Below are 11,120 nucleotides of genomic sequence, written 5' to 3' on the forward strand. Positions count from 1 at the left end.
CCTGAAGTTGATTAAAAAAAAAAAAGCACCTATTTGCTGCTACCTTGTCTTGCTTTGTCAGGTAGGTGGTGCTACTGAGGCTACTCTATATAATCCTTCATGTGGAACTTAGTTCCCAGAATCATCTACCTGAGGAAACTCTTCTAAAAACGATTTCTTAGTCACAGCTTTGTTATTTATAATGAGAAAATTAACAGTACATCAGTATACATTATGAACACCACCGGATCAAAATGCCAAATTGATTCTTCCTGTTTGCAAATCTCAGTTATGCAAAGAATCTCTAACCAGAATTAGTCAGCATCAATTTCCCCTCTACCTCTCATTGCCAGTGTAGCTTATCTTCCAAAGACATCCAGCCAACTTTCATGCGTGCCAGAACAGTGGTAGCAGGCTGTGATGTGAAATCAGCAAAACGTACTGACACACGAAATTAGCTGTCAGCTACCATGGGTCAGAACCCACAGCCTTCTGTGTCCTACGGCGATGAACATCTTGAGCTGCTCTCGTACCCCATAGGTCATCCCCTTTTCCTCTTTCCTCTCCTAGCACTCCAGCTCGCGCCTGAATTACCAAAGCAGCGTCCAGGGATCCTCTCAGTCCCAGAGCACACTAGGCTACTCCTCCTCGTCTCAGCAGAGCGCACAGTACCACCCATCTCACCAGGCCCACCGCTACTGACCGGCCTCAGCCCAGAGCACAGACTCCAGCAATATGATGTCTGCATTGAAGAGAACCAAAAATGCAAGCTCTGATGCTGCCATCCACTTAGGAGGAAAACTATTTACAGAGCATTTTGCAAGACTGACTGATGTCTCTTCTTTAGTGACTTAAAGAAGATTTTTGTGAAGTTTCCCCAGCAGCCTTTCCCTGCATGTGTTCCATTGTGACTTCTCTGATAAAGCGTCTGATCTAATCCCAGCACTTAACTTCTGTAACCTTCAGCATCTTTGGGAAGGATTTCCTGGTGCACCTTTCTCATGCTGTAGCAATCGCTATGATTTATCTTTTCAAAGCTCTTTTATTAGGATTTTAATGTTTTAGAAACAAGACTCCAGTGGTGTATAGTTTTATACTTCATGAACTTATCTAGCAACACAGGTAAATATGCACCTTTTAAAGCACTACGTGGTTTTCACAGAACATAACTCTTTTGTTCATGGAAGTCTTAAATAGGAACTGTTACTGTCCCAAAGTACCTTACTATTACATTTTTATTTATCTAGTTTCAGGGAAGGTCTAATAAAAAGACGAGTGGTGGGACAGTGGGAACCTGCAACCAAAAACAGCCTCGATCTTTGCAGTTACTATGCTTTATGCTATGAAGAACTAAAACATGTGGTAATTTTTATATAATCCTTCATATGGAACTTAGTTCCCAGAATCATCTTATTCTGAATAGTATTCAGTAATTAAGAATGATAATTTTAAACTTCATGTAGCTTAAGTCTACTTTAAAAAGGGTTTCATGAGCTTTGATGAAATACAGTCCTCTGGTGACCCACACCAGAAAACTGAATAGAGTATTAACTGCACTAGGATTTCTTTAAGAGTAATGCTGATCAAAGGATGTATTGCTTCCCTTTGAAGGAAAAGCTTTTCTTGTGTATTGTACATACAGTTGGCTTCTCTAAAGAACTGTTGGTTTCTTCACATCTGGGTCAACTTGAGTAACTTTCTTATATAATCAAGGGTACTCAAATAGAAGCCTGCAAATTAATCTGCTTTTAAAACAAAAAGCAGTATTCTCCATTCGTATTTGTGTTAGACATAGAGTGACTATTTTTAAAGCATGTTAAAAGTTTAGGTTTTGTTCATGTTTCAAGTATGTATGATGTATGCATAATTTTGCTACTATTACTGAAACTTAATTCTATCAAGAATCTTTTCATTGCACTGAATGCTTTCTTTTGCCCCTAGGAGAAAACTTAATAATTGTGCCTAAACTATGGGCAGATAGTATACGACTGTATTATCTTAGTACATATTTACATTTCTATGATCTATGAATGAGAGGCTGAGCTTGCTCTTAGCCAGTGAGTTCTTTCTTAGCCAGCATAAGGAAGCTCCCCAGAGTCCCACAGAAATGTAAAGACTTAAGAGCTTCCATCGAAATGTAAGGGGCAAGAAATTTGTGTTCTTCTAAATGCTACTAGCAGCACCAGCCTTGTTTCAATGTTTTCTTGAGCTAGGAGAAGTAGCTGATCGTTGTTATATGCAAGTTATATGCATTTTTTTTACTCTTCCTTGTGAACTTATCTACCTGGTTATCTACTCTGGGTCCATACACAAGTAAAATAAGATTTTAGACAGAAGCCAGTATACATTTTGCACTATTGATGTGATACTGTAGCCAGCAAGGACCTTCCTGATCTCAGCATAATAATGCTCATTAATAACAAAGACTGTGTAGGGACACTGATGAACACTGAAGATGGAATAATTGACATGCTCCACTGGAAGGAGTTTCTGATCGTCTCCCTGGTAATTTACTGCTTCCGTTGTTAAAAATGAGACATTAGTAGCCCTCTGCATAATGTAGCTACCTGTGTGAAGTTCTGTCCTGGGCCCTGAAGCCTCGGTGTCATCAGATCCTCACTGTACCCTCCGCCTGTGCCCAGCATCACACCTGGGAGATAGGAAGGGCAAGACATACTTCCTGTCCTTGAAAAGCTCATGATTGAGTCCATGACAGGAAGCTTTCCTGGGATGACAGGCTTATAAATGAAACCATCTTAGAACATGAAGGTCTCTTTGTCTACTTCTACCTTTTGAAGAGAGTTATTATCCCAAATTTTGCCCTATAATAAACAAGTGTCATGGAGAGGTTTCTATGTTTATCTACCTTCAAGAAAGCCAACAATTAAGTATCACCACAGGCATTAATATATATTTGAAATGCTTACAGCAGCCTTTCAACAATTGGGTGGCCCTTGTAGGCAGAACATACTCAACTAAGTTGAGTTTGTAGGAAATTACAGTGAAGAGAAGCTCTGTTCCTGCCCTTGAGAGGGGGCACAGATTTAGTAGAAGACAAACCCAAATATGTGCATGAATCAAAATATGCCCTTTAATACACTTTGATATAATCCTTGTGATATGTGTTTATCTGATCACAGGACTACCCTGCTTTCTTTGCAGGTAGTGAATTTTGGTGGCAGAACTGATAGAGAAACTGGTGGGATTTTGTCGGTTGTTCGCAGTGCTCTTCACACAGGGTCTAGCCAGATACGCCCATTACACACGTGACTCTCTGGTCACTGCACTGGTACTGGCCCTTTCCTCCTGTGGCCTTGCCTCAGAGTTGCTGATGCCTCCTGGTGCCCATTACCCTTTGAAATAATTTTGGTTCACAATTTCCTTTTCCTTGTAAAGGAGAACAAGCCTTTAACATAGTCATGGGCCCTAAAACTGTGGGCCCTTGAAGGAAACCTGTGAAGATTTTTGAGGTTAAAATTTACTTTTGTGTTCCCCAAATGACCACATTCCTCTTTAAAAATGTATTATGATCGGTGTCCCCTGAGAATGCAGGGTGGACATCCAAACCAGAGGAAGTTACCGAAAGGAAGGGAGGAATCAAAGTGAAGGTTTTCTGCATTTCACATTACAAATCAGTTTTTGAGTTAGCTTTTTGGTAAGGTGTGTATTTAGGGAAAAGTGTTCTAGAGTTTCAGGACAGCTGAGCTCACAGGTAAGGCAGCCTGGCGCAGGACTGACACGATGAGGCTGAAACAATCCTTATGATGAAGTAGATCATGCAGGAACATGCAGAAACCAAGGACATGTATATTTTTATATCTGTGTGGTTTTAAAACTTTAGTACTTAGAATTTTGGCCTTCTGCACTACTCTTTTGCTCTTGTAAACACAATTTACATTTAAGAAGGGAAAGGGATGACATTTACTTAGGTGTTCACTGCCTCATTCCTGGAGAAGCAACTGCTAGTTGTAATGATGTTGTTTTCTCTGCTGAAGATAAGAGAAAAGATAGTTGGACAATAAGACTTGCAGCTTAATCTGCTTGGAATACTTGTTTGTGACAAGCTGTACAATGAAGGAATATTCTGTGAAAATTACAAATCCTAACCTCTGTAATGTTATCTTTCTGGGGAATGGAGAAAGGCAGTGAAATGGCAGACTAAAGGAAGCTTGAAGGATTCAAGTATAAATAATATTTTATATAAAACATAGCTGTTTAGGTTTCCTTAATCTTCAAGAATAGTCACAAATATCATAAGGCAAAGTTCATTGTTTTAGGGTTTTTTAAAAATGTGTTGTACCTAAGGCCATACTTACTCTTCTATGCTATCACTGCGAAGGAGTGATACGTATGTATTATATGAAAAAAAATCCTTAATGCACTGTTATCTCCTAAATATTTAGTAAATTAATACTATTTAATTTTTTTTAAAATTTGTCTGTGTAGACACTAAAAGTATTACACAAAATCTGGACTAAAGATGTCCTTTTTAACAACAATTTAAAGTACTTTTTATATATGTTATGTAGTATATCCTTTCTAAACTGCCTAGTTTGTATTTCCCACAATTCCTCTATGTGAAGTGTACCTGTTCTTGTCTCTCTTCAGCCATTTTTCTGCACGCGTCCCTGTTTGTACGACTTTAGACATGACTGTGTATGCTTTGCACACATACTGTGAGGTGTGCACTGAGAGCCAGCCGCCCCCCAGCGAGGTCTGCTCCCCCTAGTGGGGCCTGCTCCCCGGGGTGCAGGACAAGCTTGCCGCTTCAGAGCCGAGTGTTTCTCGCTTTTGAGTTTTCCTGACATCCTTCCTGAAATGACTGTTAGAAATGAATTACATTGCATTTATTTTATATTCTTGGTTGTAATAAAATTTAATTGACTTTGTGTCAGTGTGGATTTTTTAAGTGTAGGAAAAACTCTTGTTACAAGTTTTAGTGTTAAAATTTGATGTGTGTGCCTTGAAGCTTTTCAGATTACACTTGTCCTGCAGAGATGCAGAGTCTCCCTGTGAACTGCAGTATGTTATCTTATTTAGAATGTTTATGATGTCACAAAACCAAAGAGGCAAGGCTTGCAAATACCTCAGAAGCAAAATTACAGTTTTTAAAACATCTCTAGGGGAGATACCCTTTTTTTAAAAAAATGAAATTTAGAAAGATGTTTCAGAAAAAGCAAATAGGCAGCGTTTTGTGGAAAGACTGGCCCTGGGAGTTTCTTTTATGAGGACATTATGTTGTGCCTGGCTGCCCCCTCCTACAATTTACTTGGTGAATTGTCTATGGTTATTCCAATGGTTAAAGGCATCGTGGAGTGAACTGAAGAATGTTTAAGTGACATAAGCATTCAACATAAAACTTGAACTCTGGGACCTCCCTGGTGATCCAGTGGATAAGATTCCATGCTCCCAATGTAGGGGGCCTGGGTTTGACCCCTGGTTGGAGAACAAAGATCCCACATGCCACAAGTAAGCCTGTGAACCACAACAAAGATCCCGTGCAGTCGAAATAATAAATTAAAAAAAAAACCTTCAACTCTATTTAAAATAGATATTGCTTCACCACTTGACGCAGACTCTATATTTAACACTGTGACACTCGCAGGGTAGAGCTTCTCTTGGTGGCCTTTCTAACCAGCCACCTGGGTAAGAGAAAGTGGATGACTGCACAAACCCCCTATAACTCGTGGGAAAATAGCTCGAAGGTATCAGGCTATCTCCCTAGCCAACTAAGTTCTCTGTGGACAAGGTCTGGGTTTTATTCTTTGACTCCCAGCACCTGGCATGATGCCCAACACAGCAGAGAATATGGTGAGTCATTAGATCAGTTTTGTACATTGATATACGATTCCTTGATATGCCATATTTGTGAATGGACAGGGAGATGAACCTATATATTTTCTGTGAATAAGGAAAAGGCATTTCTCTTATTTATTTGTTGTTGAGGTATATTAAGTTTCAGGTGTACCACACACAGTTAATCATAATTTTTAAAGGTTATACTCCATTTATAGTTATAGTGACTATTATTTCCTGTGTTATACAGTATATCCTTGTAGCTTATTTATTTTATACAGAGTAGTTTGTACCTCTTAATCCCCTACTCCTATCGTGCCCTTCCCCCGTCCCTCTCCTTTCCCCACTGTTAACCACTAGTTCTCTGGGTCTGTGAGTCAGTTTTTTTTTTAACATTCCACTAGTATGTTGTATTTTTTAGAGCCCACATATAAGTGATATCATACAGTTTCTTTGTCTGACTTATCTCATTAAGCATTGTTGTTCAGTTGCTAAATTGTGTCCTACTGTTTGCCACCCCGTGGACTGCAGCATGACAGACTTCCCTCCTCTTCACTATCTCCTAGAGTTTGCTCAAAATCATGTCCATTGAATTGGTGATGCCATCCAACCGTCTCATCCTCTGTTTTCCCCTTCTCCTTTTGCCTTCAGTCATTAAGCATAATGTCCTCCAAGTCTATCCATGTTGCAAATTCTTTTTTATGGTTGAGTACTATCCCATTATATATATAATACATAATGGGATAATACATAATGGGATATATATTATATATATATATATCATACCATCTTTATCTACTCCTCTGTTGATGGACACTTATGTTGCTTTCATATCTCAGCAATTTTAAGTAATGCTGCTCTGAACATTGGGGTGCATGTATCTTTTTGAATTAGCATTTTCATTTTATCTGGATAGATAGCCAGGAGTAGAACTGCTGGATCATATGGTATTTCTATTTGTTAGTTTTTTGAGGAAACTCCATACTTTTTTCACAGTGGATGCACCAATTTCCATTCCCAGCAACAGTGTATAGGGTTCCCTTGGGGCATTATTTTCTTAAAATAGGTTCATATCTTATATTTTTGGCTCCAAAGTCATAATATCACTCTAGAGGAACAAATAGTTCAAACAGCGTTTGAGTAAAAGATTAAGCCAAATTAGCCGTCTTCTTTAGAAGCCATCTTTCCTTTGGTTCTTCAAGAAGAGGGCATCTATATTAAAACCTCACATAGCATTTATCTAGCAGGTAGTAGAAAGCCAGTTTGGACAAGCAACACACAAAATAGGAACATTTGTTCATTTGATCTAAATGAGAGAACAGACCATAGGGGAAAGAAATGAAAATACTGTCCTAAAACGTTAATATATATTTAGCACGTTCCTTCTGACTTTTCATTTTCTGCTCTTCAGACTTACAAAACTTTTTTCACACAAAGAAGCGATGAAGGCCTGGATGTTTGTGTCCTCCCCTGATTCTTATGTTGAAGACCTTATCCCCAGTGTGGCAGTATTAGAGATGGCGTGTTTGTGGATGTAACCAGGGTTAAATGAGGTCATACAGGTGGGCCCTGATCCAGTAGCACCGGTGTCCCAGTGCAAAGAGGCGCTAGAGCGCACGCGGGGGCGCTCCCTTCTGTCTCCTGCTCCTTTCTATCTCCCGCTCCCTTCTCCCTCCTCTTTCTCCTCCCTCTTTTCTCTCTTTCCCCCACAACCCCTCTTCCCACCGTGTGAGGACACAGCAAGAAGGCAATCATCTGCAAGCCAGGAAGGCAGTGTTTACAGAAAACTTGACTCTGCCAGACTGATCTTGGACTTCACAGCCTCCAGAATTCTGAGAAAATAAATTTCCGTGATTTAAGCCACCCAGTCTATGGTATTTTGTTACAGAAGCCTGAGCAAACTAATACATACTTTCGACCAAGAAGTGGGCTGTGGCAGTAACAAACACCTGAAAATACAGAACTGGGTGGTAGGTGGAGGCTGGAAGATGTGTGTGCTAGAAACATGAAAGGTTAAGGGCCAATCTAGTGAGGGCTCAGAAGGAAAAGAGAACCGAAGCAAAGCTTCCTTCTTCTTGGAATAAAGAGTGCAAGTAATCACGAACAGAATTCTGGTAGGAATATGAATATTAAAGACCATTCTGGTGAGTTCTCAGATGGAAATGAGAAACAGGAGAAAGGAAATTGGAAATTGAAGAAGCAGCAATCCTTGTTACAGAGTGGCAAAGAACTTGATTGAACTGTGCTCCAGTGTTTTATGAAAAATAGAAATTTTGAGCTATGAAATTGCTCTTAAAAGATCTCTCTTGTGGTGGTGGGGAAGATGGATACAGAGAGTATGATAGAAGGAATACTGAGGAGGAAGAAGACACGCTTGAAACATTTCAGACTTTTGCCTTCCTTGGGTCTTGTCCTCTGCATTCTTTCTCTTGTATGCATTGGTTGGTCCTGGGAGTCCCTCTTTGAAAGATCCGGTCCTTCAAGAAAATGCTAACAAGTAACAAACTCTTCTTTTGGTTGTAAGATTAACCTAAATTAATTGAAACCTACAGACCTTAAATTATAAAGAATTTGTTCAAGATTTGACTGAATTCAGCTGCAGTACCATATTTTAATTGTAAATGTATGATTGAATATCTATTGGCATAACTCATAAGCAGCAATATGAAGACATCTTAACTATACAGTTCAAAGGACTTTGAGAACTTTCTAGGTGCATGTGTGTGTGCTCAGTTGTGTCCAACTCTTTGCAACCCCATGGACTGTAGCCTGCCAGGCTCCTCTGTCCATGGAATTTTCCCAGTAAGAATATTGGGTGGGTTGCCATTTCCTACTCCAGGGGATCTTCCCAACCGAGGGATCAATCAAACCTGTGTCTCCTGCGTTGGCAGGCAGATTCTTAGCACTGAGCCACCTGGGAAGCCCATATATCCTTATAACAAAGCCCAAATCAAGAAACAGGACAAATTGATCACTCCAGAAAATTCCCTTATTCTCCTTTCTAGTTAATACCCCCACACTCACAAAGGCAACCACTGTTCTGTTTTCTATCACCAAATATTAGTTTTGTCTTTTTAGAATTCCATTTAAATAGAATCATGCAGTTTGTACTCTTTTGTGTCTGGATTCTTTGGCACAACATAATGTTTTAAGATTTATCCATATTGGATATATCAGTTTGTTTCTTTTTATTTCTGAATAATATTCCATTGTATAACTATACCACTATTTAGTCATTTGTCTATTGATGGACATTTGGGGCTCTGTTTGGGGCTACTATGAATCATGCTACTATAAACATTTTTGTATAAGTTTTGTTGAGAACATATATTTTCATTTCTTTTGTAGAAAGAATAGTTAGAAATGGAATTTTTACATCATAAGATATATTTTCTCTTTAAAAGAAATTGCCTAAGAGTTTTCTAATTTTATATAATTTTCTACTCTGAGTAGTTCATGAGAATTCAGTTGCTTTGAAATTCAGTAACATTTAATATTGTCAATCTTCTTGTAAGTTTTACCAATGCTTTCTTATGTCAGTCTCCCAAATCAATAGAAATAAGAACAAACATTAACAACTGGGACCTAATCAAACTTACAAGCTTTTACACAGCAAGGCAAACCATAAACAAAATGAAAAGACAACCTACAGAATGGAGAAAATACTTGCAAATGATGAGACCAACAAGGGATTAACTTCCAAGATACACAAACAGCTCACAACTCAACAATAAAAAACAAACAACTCTATTAAAAAATGGGTAGGAGACCTAAATAGACGTTTCTCCAAAGAAGGCTTACAGATGGTCAATAGGCGCATGAAAAGATGCTCAACATCACTAATTACTGGAGAAATGCAAAGCAAAACTACAACGAGGTATCACCTCACACCAGTCAGAATAGCCATCATCAAAAACTCTGCAAATAATAAATACTAGAGTGGATGTGGAGGAAAGGGAACCCTTCAACACTATTGGGAAGAATGTAAATTGGTATAGCCACTACAGAGAAAAGTATGGAGGTTCCTTAAAAAACTAAAAATAGAGCTACCATATGACCGGGCATATATCTAGAGAAAACCATACCTCAGAAAGATACATGCACCCCAATGTTCACTTTAGTACTATTTACAATAGCCAAGACATGAAGGCAACTTAAATGTCCATCAGCAGAGAAATGGTAAAGAAGATGTAGTGTGTGTATTTGTATGTATGTATATATATATATATACACATATAATGGAATATTATTAAGCCATGGAAATAACAAAATAGTGCCATTTGCAGTAACACAGATGGACCTAGAGATGGTCATAATGAATGAAGTCAGAGAAAGACAGTTATCATATGATATTGCTTATATCATATTGCTTATATGTAAAAATCTAAAAAAAAGGGTACAAATGAACCTGTCTACAAAACAGAAATAGAGTTCCCAAAAACAAAAGCAACCTTATGTTTCTAAGGGGTAAGGAGGGGAGGAATAAACTGGGAGGTTGGGATTGACATAGACACAGTATTCTATGCATATATAAAATAGATAACTAATAAGGACAGAATGTAGAGCACTGGGAACTCTACTCTGCAATGACCTATATGGGAAAAGAATCTAAAAAAGAGTGGATGTATGTATAACTGATTCACTTTGCTATACACATGATTTGTTTTACTCATGATATACTTACATGAATCTTAACTAGTTTAAAAAACTGGGCTGAAGACCTAAATAGACATTTCTCCAAAGAAGACATACAGATGGCCAACAGGCATATGAAAAGATGCTCAACATCACTAATTATTAGAGAAATGCAAATAAGGGCTACAATGAGATACCACCTCATGCCAGTCAGAATGGCCATCACTGAAAGTTGACAAATAACAAAAGCTGGAGAGGATGTGGAAAAAAGGAAACTCTCTTACACTGTTGGTAGGAATGTTAGTTGGTACAGCTACCAACAGTATGGCAGTTCCTCAGAAAACTAAAAATAGAATTACCATATGATCCAGCAAGCCCATTCTTGGGAATATACACAGACAAAACCATAATTCAAAAAGACACACGCACCCCCCACCCACTATGTTCATAACAGCACTATTCACAATAGCCAAGATATGGAAACAATCTAAATATCATTTGACAAATGAATAAAGATGTGGTATAAATATACAAAGGAATGTTACTCAACCATAAAAAAGAAATGCCATTTGCAGCAACATGGGTACAACTAGAGATTATATACAAGTAGAGAGTCACACCAAATGAAGTTAAGTCAGAAAGACAAATATCATATGATATCACTTATATTTGGAATCTAAAATATGACAGAAACCACAATGTAAAAGAAT

At 38.3% G+C, this 11,120-nt stretch overlaps 1 protein-coding gene across 6 annotated transcripts in view; it reads left to right on the forward strand.

Moving 5' to 3' along the window:
• The window catches only part of CDK19 (cyclin dependent kinase 19), a 177,833-nt gene extending 172,965 nt beyond the window's left edge, over positions 1 to 4,868 (forward strand). For all 6 annotated transcript variants that reach the window (XM_055433865.2, XM_088840629.1, XM_055433868.2 and 3 more), the window contains one exon: positions 550 to 4,868. In XM_055433865.2, coding sequence (XP_055289840.2) covers positions 550 to 681 — 132 coding nt within the window. In that variant the 3' untranslated portion in view covers positions 682 to 4,868. The remainder of the gene's footprint in view (positions 1 to 549) is intronic.
• Positions 4,869 to 11,120: the final 6,252 nt, after the last annotated feature.

This window comes from Moschus berezovskii, chromosome 10 (genome assembly GCF_049115385.1).
Source record: "Moschus berezovskii isolate FMDL1 chromosome 10, NW_MosBer_1.0, whole genome shotgun sequence".
Taxonomy (NCBI): domain Eukaryota; kingdom Metazoa; phylum Chordata; class Mammalia; order Artiodactyla; family Moschidae; genus Moschus; species Moschus berezovskii.